We start from the raw sequence: 20,027 nt of genomic DNA, 5'->3' as shown, positions 1-20,027 counted from the left end.
ACGCGCCACCAATGGGGGCTGGCGAAGAAGCCGCCGCCTCCGCTGGGGAGGAGGCAGGGGCAGGCGACGACGGGGCGGGGGCAGTCGCCCCCGCTGGAGTAGATGACGTCGCGTCAGGACGCCGAGGGCCACCGCGCGGGGCAGCCGTTGGTGCCGGTAGGAGGAGCACTGAAGAGCGCTGTGGCGCAGCCGGCGGGGGCGCGGGTGCTGGTGAAGAGCCGAGAGCCTACTGAAACGGGAAGACCGATTCGGCAAAGAAAACATGCCTGGAGATGAGAACGCGCCCAGATGCCGGGTCGAAGCAACGTAACCCTTTGGTGTTTGGAGGGTAACCGAAGAAGACGCAGGGAACGGACCGGGGAGCGAGTTTGTGTGGGGAGGTGGCGAGGAGATTGGGGTAGCAGAGGCACCCGAAGACCCGAAGGTTGTCGTAGGAGGGAGGATGTCCGAAGAAGAGGTGGTAGGGAGTGAAATTGCCGCGAGTGCGGCAAGGACGGATGTTGAGGGTGTGTGTGGCGATCGAGAGTGCCTCGGGCCAGTAGCGGGGAGGGACGGCGGCATGCAGGAGTAGTGCACGGACGGCGTCGTTGAGAGTGCGGAGAACACGCTCGGCACGCCCGTTTTGCTGGGATGTATACGGGCATGTGAGGCGGAGGATGGCGCCGTGCGTGGAAAGCAAGGAGTGAACACCATGGTTGTCGAATTCTCGCCCGTTGTCGGTTTGAAGGCCGAGGATGGGACGAGAAAATTGTGTACTTGTTAGAGCATATATCTCCATATGTGGTTTTGGTAATTGATGACAATCCCTATGGACTAATGGTTGCCTTAAGTTATATTTATAGGTTTTGTCCATAGGCACTTCTTGAAGTCCATCTGTTGGGTTCAAGGAGTTTATATGATGACCAAGATGTTATTCAAGGTATTATCCAAAGAATGGTCATAGAAACACTAGGTTGATCAAGATCTCAGACAAAGAGTAAATCAAGATGATCAACACACAAAGCGTATAAGATGTACCGAGAGGGATCAAGTGATCCCATGGTATGGTAAGCATTGTCCATTACGTGTTTGTGTACTAACCCATGGTCTTTGTGAGACTCCTATGTGGGGGTTAGGTGTGTTTTCATTGGGCTTGCGTCAAAAGGAAGATCTCATACAACCCATGAAGGATGACGTCAATTGGTGATCGTCATCAAGATTGTGGTGTGCAAGTTCAAGTGGATCAACACGAATATATCATTGAAACTATTGTCAATGATCATGTGTTGATAAGGGCAACCTCATGTGCTAACAAGGACAAGATCAAGATAAGCATTCCTGAGCACTACATGCTTGATTCTTGTGGATGTGCACATGGTGGACAGGACAAGATCAAGATGAGCATTCTTGAGCACTTCATGCTTGATTCTTGTGGATGTTCACATGGTGGACAAATGAAGATGAATACATAAGCTAGGCTTTCCGCATTGTGTATGGGAAAGCTACTTGAAGACTTCATCATGTCTTGCTTTCAACTTGAGCCAAGAAGGAACAACAACATCAAGCTCAAGTGAAAGAGCTAACTCAAAGGTATTAGTTCCTTTGACGTTAGTTGTGCGGAGTGATGATCAACGAATAAAAGTATACACTCAAGTATGGATCATGAGTACCCCTTTTATGATTCTTGAGTCTTTAGGGATCCCGCACTATTAAGAGGGGATCACAGGTTTTGCGATGGACTTGCTCAAACTACATCTCCACTGTTTTGCTCAGACCACATCTCCACTGCTCTACTATTATCTGAAAACAGAAACAGTGCCTCGGACATCCGGCCTCCTCCGGACGTCCGAGGGCCGGACGACCGACTGCTTCGGAAATCCGGAATCCTATACCAGAGAAAATCAGAGTCATATAACTCAGACTTCTGGCTCCCTCCGGACGTCCGAGGGCCGGATATCCGACCAGCTTCGGATTTCCGGAACACTGCACGAGAGAAACTCAGAGCCATATATCTCGGACTTCCGGCTCCCTCCGGACGTCTGAGGACCGGTCAAGGTCCGGACGTCCGACTAGCCTCGGAAATCCGGTGCCCTGCACCAGTAGAACATGTGTTCTATAACACAGATTTCCGGCTCCCTCCGGACGACCGAGGACCGGACGCCCGACCCCCGTCGGAAATCCGGAAGCCACCACCAGTAGAAATTGTGCTGTATAACACGGACTTCCGGGCCACTCCGGACGTCCGTATGCTGATGAATTCAAACATGTTCACGTTCATCTACAGGCCTCGGATGATCGACCCCTGTCGGACGTCCGGCCGCTGATAAACTCAGATGAGTTCGAGTCATGCCTACAGGTCTCGGACGTTCGGCCTCTGTCGGACGTACGGTCCCTCGCGGACGCCCGGACTTCCGACAACTGTCGAACGTCCGGACCCTGTGTGACTTAAAGTGTCCCCCAACGGCTCTTTTTCTCTCCACACTATAAATGCCCCCCTCCCACTTCGTGAGAGGGTTGCCCAACACAGCCTTATCCTCATAAGAACACATTTCCACCTCACACACATTTGCTCACTCCAAATCTTAGATCCCAAGAGCATTTGTGAGCCCCTTTGAGAGTTGTTCCAATCAAAAGATAGATCTTCTCCCTCCTTCTCTCAACCCAAGCAATTTGTGATTTGAGCAAGTTTTGAGCATTCCCCGTGATCTTATTACTCTTGGAGGTTGGAGACTCCTAGGCGGTAGGAGTTCTTCGGAGAGGAATCAATTCGTGTGATTTCCCCTGGAAAAGTTTGTGAGGGTTTGGAAGCCACCTCAAAGGCTTACCACTAGTGGTTGAGAAACGCCTTCGTGGTGTTATCTCAAAGGGAGAATAGGGTGAGCCTTCGTGGCGTTGGTGTGCCTTCGTGGTAACATCCACCTCTCTAACGGTGACTAGCTTCCCTCCAAGGAAGTGAACATCGGGATACATCTTCGTCTCAGTGACCTTGGTTATCCTTAACCCTAACTCCTTACTTGTGGTTTACTTGTGTTATTTGAGCATACATACGTTGCATATTACTTGTGCTCATTATATTGTGTTGGCCATTTCTTGTACAAGATTAATCATTCAAGCATACCCTTTATATCCACACGTACTTACTTGCAACCCTTGATATATCGTGTGATATAGTGTGATCTAGTATCTTGTGTTATTTACCTACTTGTCGTGTGATATAGCTCAAGTAAGTTTGTGTAACTTACTTGTGCTTGTTAGTAACTGCATTGTGTCCATCTTGGTAAATCGTGTTGTTGATACACGTTGCAGTGCCTTGTGCATTTAGGATTTGTGCTTGACAAGTACCCTCTTAGTTTATTTCCGCATTAGGGTCAAGCCAAATCTGAAGAAGTTTTTAAATAGCCTATTCACCCCCCTCTAGGCGTCATCAAGGTCTTTTCAATTGGTATCAGAGCTAGGTCTCTCTTTAATTAGGTTTCACGACCTAGAGAGTATCGATGTTGACTATTGGATTAATGCACAATGGCATTTTTGACTTTGATGGCACAAATTATACCCTATGGAGAATTCGTATGCTTCATCACTTTCGGGAAATGGGCCCAAATAATTTACGAATTGTTCTTGTAGGGATTGCCGACAAAAAGGATGATGCATCTTCATCTACTAATGAAATGTATCTTGATTGTGAGGCTTTTCTTGCCATTCATCGAACCATAAGTCCTGAAGTGTTTAAGTCTATCTCGACTTGCCAGTCAGCTCATGAAGTTTGGACTAAACTTGAAGATATATATGGTGGGTCCAATCTTGATGAAGACGGTATTATGATGAAGGAGTTGGTGGATGAGCTCTTCACTCTTTTCGATCTTAAAGAGTCCACCACTACTCCCATATCCGATTGCTTGCACACCTCAGCATCTTCAATCTCACAAGGTAATGACATGGTGAGTGAATAAATATATATTGATGAAAATGGCATAGCCTCTATGGACACGAGCATATCTAGCACCACACATAGTGTAAATTATGGTGCTGATAGGTCATGCATTTCACCTAAAGATTCCTTGACAAATGTCTATGGTGATATGCCTGCTTCCTCGTGTCCTCTTGATCAAAATAGCTTGTTTCTCCCTAGTTGCTCTATGACTAACCATTTAGGGGAAATCAAGAAATATGAAGTACTTTTGGCTAATGAAGAATCTGATTCACCAAAAGAATCATCATCAACTCCTCCAGTTCACATGTGCCTCATGGCAAAAGGTAATAATGAGGTATCATCTTCCCTGTGCAATAACGATGATATTTGCGATGAGGATGATGATGATGACTTGACTGAAAATATCTATGTGATCAGTAAAATTCTTCATAAAGCTAAAAATAACTCTCTTCAAAGGTTCCAAGATGTTCTTGCTTATTTTGAAAACTGTAATGATTCACTTAATCATGAACAAGCTAAAAGTGAACAACTTGAACATGAACTTGAGAAGAGTCATCAAGCATGTAGAGACTTAAGATCTTCAAAAGGAGAGATTGAAGTTGCTCATGATAAACTTAAAAGGGATTTTGAGGTCCTTCTCCTTGAATGTAATAATGTCAAGGGAGAGCTCATCAAAACCTCTAAGATCTATGAGGAGCTTCAATCTACTCATGAGAAGTCTCTATTTGCTACTTACTCCTCTCATATTGTTGATGATACCTGTACATCTAACTCTACCTCTTTTGAAGTATCAACATTGAAGGAGAATGTTGAGCTACGTGCTCAACTTGATTTACTAACTAGCAATTATGGGAAGTTGGAAGAAAACCATGTAATGCTCACAAGCTCTCATGCCGATCTTCTAACATCCCATAATGTGCAAAAGTTAGCTCATGAGGCTTTCATCACCAAGGTAACATCAAGCGAGCCTCATGTGGACAATGGCACTACTTCTGGTCAAAGTACTATATTTCCATGTGCTAGTCCTCGTAATTCGTCTACTCATAATGTTGCTACCTCATGTGATGAATTACTTTCCTTGCCTTGTTGCTCTAACATTGAAGCTTACACTTCCTCTAGTACTTGCATTGATACTAACCGTGTAGAGGAAATCAAAGAGCTCAAGGCCCAAGTCACTTCCTTGAAGAAAGACTTGGAACAGTGTCATGAAGGGATGCCCACACTCAACAATGTCATGTGTGAGCAAACATCTCCGAATGACAAAAATGAGTTTGGAGTAAACTCAAACAAGAACAAGAGGGGCCTAGAACAAGTCAAGAATTTGGCCAAAATCATTTGCTTCAAGTGCAAAGTTAAAGGGCACCATGTTAGATCTTGCCCTCTGAAGACGAAGTCTCAAAGTCACAAGCAACAAGGGAAGCGGCCACAAACTCAATCACATATTCAACTACAAGTTGAAGGAAGGCCTCTTCCCAATAAGACCCAAGCCAACACTCTCCGAGGTGAGAAATCAACTGGGAAGAAAGCAAAGGGTAGATGTTGCTACTTATGTCGTGAGAAGGGTCACGTCGCTTCGTCTTGCACAAGAGGTAACTTATCCAACCCAATCACTATTGATGATATCTATTCCCTTGGGAAGGATAAGGTTGGCAATGTGTTTGCCAAGTTTGTTGGTACTCAAAATGGTGTCTAGAAAAGAACCATTTGGGTTGCCAAGCCTATTGTGATTAACCTCTTAGGACCCAACATAGTTGGGGACCAACAAGCTCAAACTTGATCAATAGGTGACTATGGAGGACATTAGAGACTTGGATACATAATGAAGAATTACGGGGTCTTCATCATTCTTATTATCTCAAGCCAAGACATCTGGATTATCGAATTTCTATCTTATATCCAATGTGCCTCCTTACGGTACCTTATACTTAAACTGTTTACATTGTTAGGTGCTTTCCCCTTTGCATGTTGTGGTTTTGTACCTTGCATGCGTTTGTATATGTTGTGCCTCCAACTTGCTTATCTTGAGTAATCAAGTATGTGTATGTTGGGTTGCACATCATGTACATGTGAGTCTTGTATTGAGCCTATTTGCATCTTGTCAGTATTTTTGTTGGCTCTTGTGAGAGATTAATGGATTATCCCATTGTGGGGGAGTGATGTGCTTTGCACACCTCACAATCCTATAAATGTGTATACATGGGGAATACCACTTAGTTTTGATATTTCAAGATTATCTAGTTTCTATGTGGTATGTCTTACTCATGAGAAATTCAAATTCTATATGATCCATTAATTATCTCTTGTTGGTTTCGATTTGCCACTTGTTAATACTGTTGGTTTATCACATTATGGGGGAGTAATATGCTATGTGCATATTACAAACCTAGAAAATGTGTACATTTGAGGTGTTGCCACTTAGTGTTGATATTGTAAACTATCCTGTTCCTAGGTGGCATGTTATCTCTACAAGTGTCATTTGCTTGCGTTTTGTGGATAAAGATGATCTTGGATATACTTGTGATCTACCAATGAGTATCATTTCGAAAATACTTCTTGTCCTTGACAATTGGTATTCCCATCATGTGATTGGAATTGCTAATCATCTTTACATTGGTTTTTGTGTTTTGTTTGTCTTCCTTGCCTCTTATGGATCTATCCTAACCTATCTAGTGCTTTTAATAGATATAGAGAAAGTGATGATCCCATCGTGTGCGTTTTGTATCCAAATGCAAATTCTATATAATGCACGTCTCTTGGGGGGGGTATCCTATTCTCTTTAAAACACTCTCTTATTCACCCATCATAAAATCATTTGATCCCCATCAAGTGTGTGTTGATGGGAGGCAAGTCTTGCTCTTTATGATGCTTTCTTCCATCATGAAAATTTGTGGAGGGCTTTGTTTGTTGGAACCTAGCTCTCTTTTGGAAACTAGAAACCTCGTGCTTGTTTTCCTTCAATTGGTTTCTTGTTGCCTTCTATTTTGCATGTGTCAATGGATATCTCATTCCTTGATGTATCTTTTAATTGATATCTTTCAAGTGATAGTTCTTTTGTTTTAGGATCTTATTATCACTTGATACCTTGTCGTTTGATGACTTAACAACTTTGTGTTGAGTTGATTCTTAAGAGTCTTGAGCATGCGTATCATATCTACTATATACAACCTCTTTTGCTTGCTTTCCTTCTTTGACCCAATATATAGGGAAAATTCCACCTTGTCATAAGTTGGCTAAAGTGTGCATGAAATTCAAATTCATATCTATATGCACATATGTATGTGGATTTTGTCCTATGTATTGCTGGTTTTCTAACTCTTTGGTCCCAATGAGTTTGGGCACCATTTTGTTTGTTTTGTTGTTCCAGGAACAACTGGAGATGCATTGGATGCTCGGCTCACCAAAAGGAAGATGTTGAGACCATGTGATTATTGGAGCCAAGTTAGGATGATCAAAGAACAACTATCTACTACATCAATCCAATGTTGTCTCGGTAACAAGTATCCACTTCATGCATTCTTTTCTTGCAAAGGACCCAACCTGTCTTTTCTTTTCCAGGTTGCATCATGGCATGAATCTCTTGATTCGTTCTTGTAGTACTTGTTTGCTTTCTCAAAGCATTCGAACGATGATGTCTTACTACTAGTTGGGATGTCTTTGATGCTTGTATGTTGGAAGTTCATATTATACAATAAGAAAATATTAGGCCATGTGCTATGCTTCCAAGCAAAAGATCTCATTGATATATTTATGACTTCCTTTTGGATATCTAGTTTGTTCCTTCTTGTAACCATTTTGTGTGTACATCCTTCTCTGTGGATATATATCTTCATGATTGTCTTCTACTTAGAATCTTTTACACATGAGAGAAGTTACATCTCTAATTGATATCCTCTTTTCTTTCACGTCCATTGTTGCATTTCCTCTTTCAAGTTTTTTTTGGATGGCTTCGTGAAAGGTTTTGTTTTAAGTGCGTATCTTATTTTCCTACATCTTCATGCACTCTTTGGCCGTGAAGATTATTTCTCCTCATGCTTGTCTTGATGAGGGTTTTGCCATTTTCAATTAGTATCCCTCCTCTTGACAAGATTCTTAATTCCTATCTTCACAATGGGTTGTCACAAGCATTGGTTCTTATTTTGTTTATTAGTAAGCTTGTGAACCCATTTTCTAGTATGTGTGTGTGGGAATGAAAGGTCCTGCACTTTGTATCTCATTTCATCAAGACTATGTTGATGAGTAATGCTCATCCTTATCTTAGTCTTCTCAAGTGCTTTGCCATGACTCATACACATTACTTTGTTTGAGCATATTCTTAAGTTGCTTCTATTACATGTTGCTCAACCATTTGTTTTGTGCAATTGATGTGCTTAATGTCTCATCTATCCCCTTGCACTCGTTGTGTGTTTTATAAATTCTAGGGGAGCAACGATCCTACTTTGTGCACCTGTGTCAAAATACAAAAATCTCATATTAGTGCACAAATCATGGGGAGCTTCTCTAGTTTTTGATAAAGCACTATGTTGCCTTTATCATAATATCTTTTATTCATGTGGTTCGAAGGACCATATGATTGTTTGTTCCATCTGGGATCTTTTGACTGCTTGCCTCTATCTTTGTATGTCTTTGTGGCATACGATTCTTTTTGCAATCTTTGGGTCCTTAATATAGTTTGTTTTCCTTCAACTACTTATCATTGTATTTGTGTATTTTTCTGCACTCATTTGCTGAGAAGTACACACTTTTTGGAGGACCACCTACTATTTTGGCTTTCTAAAACTTGTCGTCCATTTTGGCAATCGATGCCAATGGGGGAGAAGTTTAGAGAGTTTACTTTGGATATGTTTAGAGGGTTTTGCTTTTATTGCGTAAGCATTTAGAGCTTGCACACATGCATTATTACCTTGTATGTGTGCACTTGGTTATGCTTATTTCCTTATATAAACTCTCTTGAAGTGGTTGTCTTCAATTACCAAAATGGGGGAGATTGTTAGAGCATATATCTCCATATGTGGTTTTGGTAATTGATGACAATCCCTATGGACTAATGGTTGCCTTAAGTTATATTTATAGGTTTTGTCCATAGGCACTTCTTGAAGTCCATCTGTTGGGTTCAAGGAGTTTATATGATGACCAAGATGTTATTCAAGGTATTATCCAAAGAATGGTCATAGAAACACTAGGTTGATCAAGATCTCAGACAAAGAGTAAATCAAGATGATCAACACACAAAGCGTATAAGATGTACCGAGAGGGATCAAGTGATCCCATGGTATGGTAAGCATTGTCCATTACGTGTTTGTGTACTAACCCATGGTCTTTGTGAGACTCCTATGTGGGGGTTAGGTGTGTTTCCATTGGGCTTGCGTCAAAAGGAAGATCTCATACAACCCATGAAGGATGACGTCAAGTGGTGATCGTCATCAAGATTGTGGTGTGCAAGTTCAAGTGGATCAACACGAATATATCATTGAAACTATTGACAATGATCATGTGTTGATAAGGACAACCTCATGTGCTAACAAGGACAAGATCAAGATAAGCATTTCTGAGCACTACATGCTTGATTCTTGTGGATGTGCACATGGTGGACATGACAAGATCAAGATGAGCATTCTTGAGCACTTCATGCTTGATTCTTGTGGATGTTCACATGGTGGACAAATGAAGATGAATACATAAGCTAGGCTTTCCGCATTGTGTATGGGAAAGCTACTTGAAGACTTCATCATGTCTTGCTTTCAACTTGAGCCAAGAAGGAACAACAACATCAAGCTCAAGTGAAAGGGCTAACTCAAAGGTATCAGTTCCTTTGACGTTAGTTGTGCGGAGTGATGATCAGCGAATAAAAGTATACACTCAAGTATGGATCATGAGTACCCCTTTTATGATTCTTGAGTCTTTAGGGATCCCGCACTATTAAGAGGGGATCACAGGTTTTGCGATGGACTTGCTCAAACTACATCTCCACTGTTTTGCTCAGACCACATCTCTACTGCTCTGCTATTATCTGAAAACAGAAACAGTGCCTCGGACATCCGGCCTCCTCCGGACGTCCGAGGGCCGGACGACCGACTGCTTCGGAAATCCGGAATCCTATACCAGAGAAAATCAGAGTCATATAACTCGGACTTCCGGCTCCCTCCGGACGTCCGAGGGCCGGATATCCGACCAGCTTCGGATTTCCGGAACACTGCACTAGAGAAACTCAGAGCCATATATCTCGGACTTCCGGCTCCCTCCGGACGTCCGAGGACCGGTCAAGGTCCGTACGTCCGACTAGCCTCGGAAATCCGGTGCCCTGCACCAGTAGAACATGTGTTCTATAACACGGATTTCCGGCTCCCTCCGGACGACCGAGGACCGGACGTCCGACCCCCGTCGGAAATCCGGAAGCCACCACCAGTAGAAATTGTGCTGTATAACACGGACTTCCGGGCCACTCCGGACGTCCGTATGCTGATGAATGCAAACATGTTCACGTTCATCTACAGGCCTCGGACGATCGACCCCTGTCGGACGTCCGGCCGCTGATAAACTCAGATGAGTTCTAGTCATGCCTACAGGTCTCGGACGTCCGGCCTCTGTCGGACGTCCGGTCCCTCGCGGACGCCCGGACTTCCGACAACTGTCGGACGTCCGGACCCGGTGTGACTTAAAGTGTCCCCCAACGGCTCTTTTTCTCTCCACACTATAAATGCCCCCCTCCCACTTCGTGAGAGGGTTGCCCAACACAGCCTTATCCTCATAAGAACACATTTCCACCTCACACACATTTGCTCACTCCAAATCTTAGATCCCAAGAGCATTTGTGAGCCCCTTTGAGAGTTGTTCCAATCAAAAGATAGATCTTCTCCCTCTCCTTCTCTCAACCCAAGCAATTTGTGATTTGAGCAAGTTTTGAGCATTCCCCGTGATCTTATTACTCTTGGAGGTTGGAGACTCCTAGGCGGTAGGAGTTCTTCGGAGAGGAATCAATTCGTGTGATTCCCCTCGGAAAAGTTTGTGAGGGTTTGGAAGCCACCTCAAAGGCTTACCACTAGTGGTTGAGAAACGCCTTCGTGGTGTTATATCAAAGGGAGAATAGGGTGAGCCTTCGTGGCGTTGGTGTGCCTTCGTGGTAACATCCACCTCTCTAACGGTGACTAGCTTCCCTCCAAGGAAGTGAACATCGGCATACATCTTCGTCTCAGTGACCTTGGTTATCCTTAACCCTAACTCCTTACTTGTGGTTTACTTCTGTTATTTGAGCATACATACGTTGCATATTACTTGTGCTCATTATGTTGTGTTGGCCATTTCTTGTACAAGATTAATCATTCAAGCATACCCTTTATATCCACACGTACTTACTTGCAACCCTTGATATATCGTGTGATATAGTGTGATCTAGTATCTTGTGTTATTTACCTACTTGTCGTGTGATATAGATCAAGTAAGTTTGTGTAACTTACTTGTGCTTGTTAGTAATTGCATTGTGTCCGTCTTGGTAAATCGTGTTGTTGATACACGTTGCAGTGCCTTGTGCATTTAGGATTTGTGCTTGACAAGTATCCTCTTAGTTTATTTCCGCATTAGGGTCAAGCCAAATCTGAAGAAGTTTTTAAATAGCCTATTTACCCCCCCCCCCCTCTAGGCGTCATCGAGGTCTTTTCAGTACTAACGAACGCAAAGAAGGAAGTGAGCGTAGAAAGCACATCCGATTTGTTGCGGAGAGGGAAAGTTCAGACATAATGCGAGAAATCGTCAAGAAGAACCAGGTAGTATTGAAAACCAGAATTGCTTATTATCGGGGAGGTCCATACATCACAGTGCTACAACTCAAAGGGAAATATAGAGACATGAGTAGAAGAATAAAAAGGAAGACGAGTGCTCTTGCCCAAGCGACAAGCAGAACAAGAGTGGGGAGCACTTTTGTTACAAAGAAAAGAGCCGCTACGAAGAAGATGTTGCATAGTGGAGACGCCGGGGTGCCCTAGCCTAGCATGCCAGAGGTCGACACCGGCGAGCAGGGCGACGGGAGCGCGGTTGGGGAGCGACGGCCGAAGCGGATAGAGGTCGCTGGGGCTATCACAGCGGAGGAGCACCGTCTTGGTCTGCAGGTCCTTAACAGAGAAACCGAAGGGATCAAATTCAACAGAAACGGAATTCTGACGAGTAAGAGCATGAACTGAAACGAGATTAGTAACGAGATGAGGAGAGACAAGTACATCATAAAGCTTAAGAGGAGAATCAGAGGAGAGGGAGAGAGCACCGCGGTGGGTGATGGGAAGGGAGGAGCCATCCCCGACCACGATGTGAGTCGAACTGGGAAAGGGTTGGGAGTGGGTAAGGATACCGGGGTGAGACGCCATGTGGGAGGAGGCGCCGGTGTCCATGAACCAGTCGCCGTTGCCGAAGTACGTGGCCGGCGGGGGGGCCTGGTGCAGAGTGGCCAGGAGGGCGGGATCCGACGTTGCTGACGGACCGCCGGAGTGGCCGAGCCAGTGCGCCGGAGGCGCTGGGTGCCAGGTGTTGGGAGGCGGCGAGGAGTAGCCGCCGGGTGCAGGCGCGGCCAGCAGGGCCTGGTGATTAGCTGGACGAGGGCCCAGAATGCCAGGGTGCGGGGCACGCGTAGGAGGAAGAGCCCATGCATGGACTACGCGAGTCCACGGGTTGACCCCGCGGAACCATGGGGCAGGCGCAGGTCCAGGAGAGGCAGCAGGGCGCCCGGCAGGAGTGGTGCCGGCGGCACAGGGGCGGCCGTCAGGGCCCCTCTTCTTCTTGCGAGCGTGGCCTGGTGGAGAGGAGCCTGTCACAGGAGACGGCGCGGTGGGCGCCGGGGGAGACGCTGCCGGAGTGGTGGTGCGCGCGGCGAGGGCGGCCCGGGAGCGCTGCAGAGACGACTGTCGCATCCGCCGTTCCTCGAGGCGCAAATAGTTGACGGTGCGAGCGAACGTCGGTTCGGTGAGGAGGTTGAGGTTGGGGGCGGAGTTGGCGTAGTCCGGGCCGAGCCCACGAATAAGGTTCGTGAGCATGGTGGCGTCGGAGACCGGAGCGGCGACGTCGCGGAGCTCGTCGGCGAGTACCTTGAGACGAAGGCAGTAGTCGAAGAGCCCCATCCCCTCCTGGGAGAGGTTGTAGAACTCCGTGGTGAGAAGCACTTGGCGCTGGAGCTGGTTGTCGAGGAAGAGCTGGCAGATGGACGTCCAGACGCCGAGCGCCGAGTCGTCGTCGCGGATGACGTGGGACAGAATCTCGGTGCTGATGGTGCGGTAGAGCCACTTGATGATGGTGGCATCGACGCCCATCCAGTTGGCGTCATCGTGCATAGTGCGAGCATCGACCGAGCCGTCAATGTGATCTCGAATCTGGAATTCGCGGAACGTCAACGAGAAGTAAGTGCGCCAGGTGGGGAAGGAGGGGGTGTGGAGGTCGAGCACAACGGGAACATGGTCCTGTATGTGGATGAGGCGGATGCTGGCGGCGGAGGCGGGCTCGAGGATGGCGAAGGGGTGGACGTCGCCAGAGTGGGAAGAGCGGGGAGAGTCCATGCCGGCAGCAGAGAGAGAGCGGAAGCGAGGAGTGGATCAGACGGTATCTGATACCATGTGAGAATGAGAGAGTGAGAGGTTTTGGATCCACACTTTATTCAATGAATAACAGTAGCATATATATACATGCGGTAGATCTTATCCTAGCTAACAGAACGCCTGAGAGGCAGGCTATCGTGGAGAGGATAGCGTGCGGGAGGCGTTAGGATCCCACTTAACCGGAGGAGCGTGGGCTGCGTCGTGGAGAGAAACAACGCATGCGATAAAGCCGGCCGCTGCAGAGAGACCCGGCTGCATGCGATGAAGCCGTAACCGCCAAGCCAGGCGGAGGTGCTGCATGTAGGGAGAGGGGCCGGCTGCATGCAACGCAGTAGCCATGCCTTACGTAGTCTGTTTCAACAGACACGACCGCCAGCGCCGCCACGGCCGTCCCCATTTCCTATCCCCTTCCCTGAGCACCCACCACCAGTACGTACAACACTCGCTAGCTCGAAGGAGACGAGGGAGCAATGCGATTACGGTGTGTGGTCCGTACGCCGGGTTATTGTAGCCGGGTTTGGATAAGCACTACGCATGAACTGAGATCCTACGATCTCCACGTGGTGGCCGTCCTGCATTGATAGTCAATGTTTCGGATAAGAAGGCAGGAAGCGTGGAACAGAGCGAGGTCCTATGCCGTAGGGTGGACCGCCGACCGCCCGCGAGCATGGATAGGCCACAGAATAATGCTACATCCACGTAACGTTAAGTAAGGCTGGCCATAGTGGAGAGTATCATAGGTCCTGTTTGGATACTCTAACCGGGTTAGAGGTTAGAGTTAGAGGGTGCTTGGATACGTTTTAGTCTCATGACTAAAAGTAGTGAGACTAAAACTTGCTAGCCTCACCCATGCTTGGATCCAAGTACTAAAGAGACTAAAATCAAGTTAATGAGCATTTATTATCCTCCAAACCCTCCAATCTAGAACTTGAATGATGAGTTAAATGAGGAGAGAGAGGACTAATGCACATTTTAGTAGGGGTACCCCTGACTAAAAGATTTTAGCCTCAAGACTAGTTTTAGCCTCTCTTTAGTCAGGGGTGCTTGGAACTTTAGCCTCTTAAAAAGACTAGTTTTAGTCAGATTAGTTTTAGTCTCTTGAATCCGAGCACCCTCTTAGATTCTAACCCTCAACTAACCCTGAACTAACTCTAATCCAAGAGGTGTTTAGATGAGAGAGTTAGATTGACAATAAATGCTCTTTCTTAATCATTTGGCTACTTTTGTCCATATTCACTGCCAGCTCACGACGAGCCCCAAGGGAGGGAAGTGAACCAGAGTACAACCAATACCATGGTCGCTTCGCGACGTACGCGCGGCCATGTCGACGATCGCCGAGGCGCTCCTCGCTTGCTCGGGCAGCGGCGGCGGCGAGCGCTTGAGCATCGACGACGCGCTCGCGCTACACGCGGGGGACATAAAGTAATATCATATAAATGCATAATATCATAAAGTAATATCATATATGACCTCATTTATTGACATGCATGACACATAGTAGTATAGCGTTTAACATATTATGGTATCTACCTACGTTACTCTAATCCTCTCTCTTCTTTAATTATCTGACACATCAGCATGTTTGCTAGTCTCAAGTATATGATACCACCTAAGAACATGGTTAATAGTACAGCCAGATGTTGGCTTTATGATGTTGACACGTCATCTATATCCAAGCTTATAGCCCGCAAGTACAATAGATAGATGTAAATAAGTACTACTTTATTGATACAAGGCCCGTCATCCTTTCTCACAAAGTGTCTAGGAGCACGTGTTAAGCCGGCTGTTAGTTTGTAACCCGCTTCTCTTCTCTCTCCTCGTCTCTCTCTTCCAACTCATCACAAATATATTATTTTAAGTCTTACAGCCCGTCTACGTCATCCTATTGTACTTGCTCTAAGTTACTCCCGCTATGACCAGCCTAAGTAATGTGGTACATGGACCAATTAAATTAAAGGCTGGAGGATGAAGCCCCCCACTGTTAATCAAAAGCATCCATCCTTTGATTTTGTGCATAAAGAAAATACAACCGTTTGATTTACTTTAAAGTTCAAAAAATTATTCTTCTTTGCCATTGTACTCCCTTCAGTCCTTTTTTCTCTGCGTGTAAGGCTGGCCATAGTGGGGGTAACATAACTAGTAACATAGTCTTGAGACTAACAAATAAGGTGATATGGCAAGTAATTAAAGAAGAGAGAGAGGATTAGAGTAACATACACCGTAACATGTTAAATAATATGCTACTATGTGTCATGCATGTCAATAAATGAGATCACCTATGATACTAGTTTATGTTACGATGCATTATGAATGTAGTATCATACAATAGTAACATATGCATAATACTACTATATGTTACTTTTCATTATGAGCAGCCTAAGGAGAAGCGCGGATACCAAGGTGGGGCTGGCTGTATTTTTTAGACTATTGCCCTTCGGTGCAACTCATTGGGAGGCTCCTTCGGTGGTGCCCTTTTCTCTTTCCCATGCGCATGACTTTGGCCCATTTGCATGTTACGTTGAATTGGTCGGAGTCCTGCTGCAGCCGCGCATGCATCCGTTAATTACTGAGGCAGATGAGGGACACCAAGGAAAAGTAGTGCAAGAAAGAGAGGATGCGCAAACTAAATAGGGAAAAAGTGGAAAAAAGTTATACGCATAGAAAAGAGGAACAAAGGGAGTATATAATATAATGAATAACGTTTGATTTCTTTGACGTTGTCCTTTTTTTGTCCAGGTGTTAAAAAACGTTCCGTATCGTCCACCTATCCCCTAGGGTCGCTCTAGGGTTCCCACCGATCCCCTGGTGGCGACCACTAGGGTTCCAACTCTACCATCAAAATCCACTAAGATCTCACGTGAGACCTTCGTCCGGAGTGTTCCTTGCGCGATCCACCAACATTGGAGAGCGGGCTGACCATCTTGCATGGCGGAACTGGAGCAAACTCCGGATCGGCCGCCGCCGCGGGAGCCGACGACGAGAACATTGGACATGAAGAGATCGGGGCTAATCTAGAGGACAGATTCCAGGGGCTGAATCTTCATGGTGAGGAAGAGGAGGAATTGGATCTGTCTGGGGAAATTAAGGGCCTGATTGAGGAAACAATATGGGTAGCAGTCTTTAGGGTTCATACCCAAAAACCCTTCAGCCATGTAGCTCTGTTTAAATCGTTGAGGAACACAACCTTCAAGCCAATGGGTGAAAACATATTTCTGGCGCAACTGATGTGCCTTCGTGATTGGAACAGAGTGATCATTGGAGGCCCCTGCCTTTTTCGTAAGGCAGCAGTGATCATTGAGGAGTATGATGGAATCACGAATGTGCATGATTACAAACTGGACCGAATCATTGATCTGATGTGCATTTCTTCAAGGCAGAAATGGACTCATCCACTAAAACCTTTATTCATTCCCATGTTTCCGCGGGCAGCAAGCGCACAAGTACATTTTTAACTTGTACTCCCTCCATTCCTAAATATAAGACCTCGTAGAGATTTCATTATGGACTACATACGGATGTATATAGACATATTTTAAAATGTAGATTCACTCATTTTGCTCCGTACATAGTCTACAATGAAATATTTACAAGGTCTTATATTTAGGAACGGAGGGAGTACATGTCAGGGAAGCTAATAAGCTAGCTAGCTATGGCTAGACTAGTCTACTCCTACTCCTCGATCGTCTGGGCCGCTGCTACTGCTCCAGCAGCTTGTTCATCGTGGGGGTCTTCATCTCCCACGCGTGCAGGTTGGTGACCTTGATGTCTGACTCGCCGTTGTTGAAGACGAAGAGGTGCGCGTCGTCCCCGATGGCCTTCTTCGGGTAAACCCGAGTCAGGATGCACGTCCTGCCGCCGGCCCCGAAGCTCTCCACCACAGAATGATCAATCTGAAATGAAGTTTGACACATGGCTAGCTTAGACACCTCTTGCAACGATGTACTCCACTCGATCCAGAGCATATATACACTGATCATGTGGATGCATATATACGTACCAATGTCCTTAGTGTGATCGTCTTTGTCTTTGCTATGTCAACGTTGACGAAGCCGGCAAAGGTCGGTCTGTAGATCTGTGACTCGTACGACGACCTATTTGTTTCATCAATGGGAATTACTGTTGGATCTGGATGAATGCTTCATCCAACATTGCGAGTCTTATACTGTGTAATGTGACTTTCATGAGTTATTAAGTATGTGTTATATGTTACCTTGTCGGGTCATTGCACATGAGAACGACGTAGTTGGTGTCATTGGTCTTGAACACCCTGAAGAAGACAGCCGTCCTCTCCTCGAGGTCATCGGAGGCCAGCACCCAGAGCCCGAACGGCCCAACGCCACCTTTAACGTGCGAGTTGAAATTCTTGCACAACCCCTGTGCATTGGTTCGCCACGACGGGTCGAACTTCTCTGCCTTGTCCAGGTTTCTTATCACGAACACCGCCTCCATGTCCGACTGCACGGATTTGAAGCCCGTGACCTCAAAGTACTTGCCGCTTTTGATGGCCTTGTTGCTGACATTGACGTGCTTCGCGCGTAGTGATTTGACCTCCTCCACTGGCCACTGGATCAGCTGCGCCCCGCTTCGCGACAGGAAGATCTTCCTTGGCATCGCCTGAAAAATTTAGCACAAAAATACGTGTCGATATTAGAACATTTGGTAGAAAGCATACTAGCAAAAATAATTTTGTTCATGTGGAAGTGTAGCTAGTGACCTGGATGCCGGCCCAGCCCTTGTGTTGGTCGTCGACGACGGTGTCAGACTCATTGGCCCAGCCCCAGAGCACACGACGTTTCTTGGCCGGGTCGAAGAAGGACTTCGATGCATAGAAGTCACCGTAGTCGTAGCGGAGGCCATAGTCGTTGTCCGGGAAGGCAGGGTCTGGGGTGTACCTCTCCTTGTCGTGGTCGTAGGTGCCGACGGTGTAGTAATCGTATCGTGTCAGCTCTAGACTCACCTTGAGCACGTACTTGACCTCCTCGGCCACAACACGGTTGTGCAACTCCGCGGTGTCCACGCCGCTCTGGTGATGACGGCTGCCTCCGGCCACCGCCACAGGGAAGAAATCCGGACATTCCCACATTCCGGTGAGCCCTGCGTGCAACGAGTGGCGTGCCTTGATCCACTTCTTGAAGTCTCGGCTCCTGTATAACACCGCAGTTCCTCTCATGTTCTCCTTGCTGCCCACCACCAACCTCCAGTGTCTGCACATATATCAACATATAATCTTTACATTTAACCATAGCACCATACATAGTTTGCGGGGGGCACCGCCTCCCTCCCCCCACGGCCAAGCTCTGAGCCAACTTGTGAAGAAATTTTGTTCGAAGGCCGAGATGGAAATTTCCTAATTATGTGGACCTTTTTAACACAATACGGACGCGAACGCTCATATATACCCATCTCGACGAAAAGAGAATGATATGTGTGCATACCCGTCAGGCCCGTACCAGGCCGTCGTAGGATCTCGAAATGCGCTCGCGTTGATGTCGCGGTCGGGGATGATGATGGGGTTGTAGTCCGGCTTGACCCACTCACGGAGGAAGGGGTCGGAGAGGTTGGCAGGGTAGGCAACGTTCTGCACTTGGTGCTTGTGGGGGTCGATGCCGGTGTACATGATGACGGGGACGCCGTTGGGCAGCATGGTGACGGAGCCGGACCAGCAGCCGTTGACGTCGAATGGCCTGGTGGGGTAGATGGCGGGCTGGAGGGCCACCCAGTGGATGAGGTCGGTGGAGACGGAGTGCGCCCAGATGATGTTCCCCCACACGGCGCCCTTGGGGTTGTACTGGTAGAAGAGATGGTACAGCCCCTTGTAGTACATTGGCCCTGCACTTAGCTAGGTTTAGACAGATGCTGGATCGCACGGCACGGTGTCATGCAACCACGTGATACATGTGATAATCAATTCAAATTATTCACAAATAAAAAAACAGTGTCATGAAGAAACACAGTGTCATGAAGATATCCACACTAGGTAGTTACTACATGCACGTACGTACCATTCGGATCTGATTTGATTGTTGCGTCGTCGTGGGAAGTAGGTCAATGACATGCAAACAAGAGAGACGAGGAGAAATGAGTAACACAAAGAACAAAGAAGATGATCCACAAACATGCAGAGGTAGGTTCATGGAAAAGAAAACACATACCATTGATCCAGTGCTTTGGCGGCTGGAAGTGGTACCCCGTGCGCAGCTCCGTGGCGACCTCCTTGGCCTCCAGCGACTGGAGCTCCGGGTAGACGACGTGCGACCCGCGCACCGCCGCCAGAGCCGCCCAGCACAGCACCGATACGATCGCCAGCGCCGCCGCCGTCCCCATTTCCTCTCTCTCCTTCCCTGATCACCCACCACCAGTACGTACGTACAACACTAGCTAGCTCGAAGGAGACGGACGAGAAGGAGACGAGTGAGTGAGTGAATGAGCAATGCGGTGTGTGGTCCGTACGCAAGGGTATTTGTAGCCGGGTTTGGATAAGCAGTACACCTGGAGTGAGATCCTAGGATCTCCACGTGGTGGCCGTCCTGCATTGACAGTCAAAGTTC

General features: G+C 46.7%; 1 protein-coding gene across 2 annotated transcripts; it reads right to left on the bottom strand.

Moving 5' to 3' along the window:
- Positions 1-17,174: 17,174 nt before the first annotated feature.
- Positions 17,175-19,803, bottom strand: LOC123442487 (beta-fructofuranosidase, insoluble isoenzyme 3-like). 2 transcript variants are annotated; one of them, XM_045118545.1, is made up of 7 exons: positions 19,632-19,803; positions 19,482-19,490; positions 18,915-19,308; positions 18,194-18,683; positions 17,690-18,093; positions 17,477-17,570; positions 17,175-17,369 (listed from the first exon to the last, which is right to left on the bottom strand). In XM_045118545.1, the coding sequence occupies exons 1-7, from the start codon at positions 19,801-19,803 to the stop codon at positions 17,175-17,177; spliced, it is 1,758 nt and encodes a 585-aa protein (XP_044974480.1). The 2 variants fall into 2 exon arrangements, with proteins under 2 accessions (XP_044974480.1, XP_044974479.1); XM_045118544.1 differs by lacking the exon at positions 19,482-19,490.
- Between the last annotated feature and the right edge of the window lie 224 nt (positions 19,804-20,027).

This window comes from Hordeum vulgare, chromosome 3H, assembly GCF_904849725.1.
Source record: "Hordeum vulgare subsp. vulgare chromosome 3H, MorexV3_pseudomolecules_assembly, whole genome shotgun sequence".
In the NCBI taxonomy this organism is placed as follows: domain Eukaryota; kingdom Viridiplantae; phylum Streptophyta; class Magnoliopsida; order Poales; family Poaceae; genus Hordeum; species Hordeum vulgare.
Note: the sequence above shows the minus strand (reverse complement) of the source record. Positions and strands in the feature narration are given on the sequence as shown.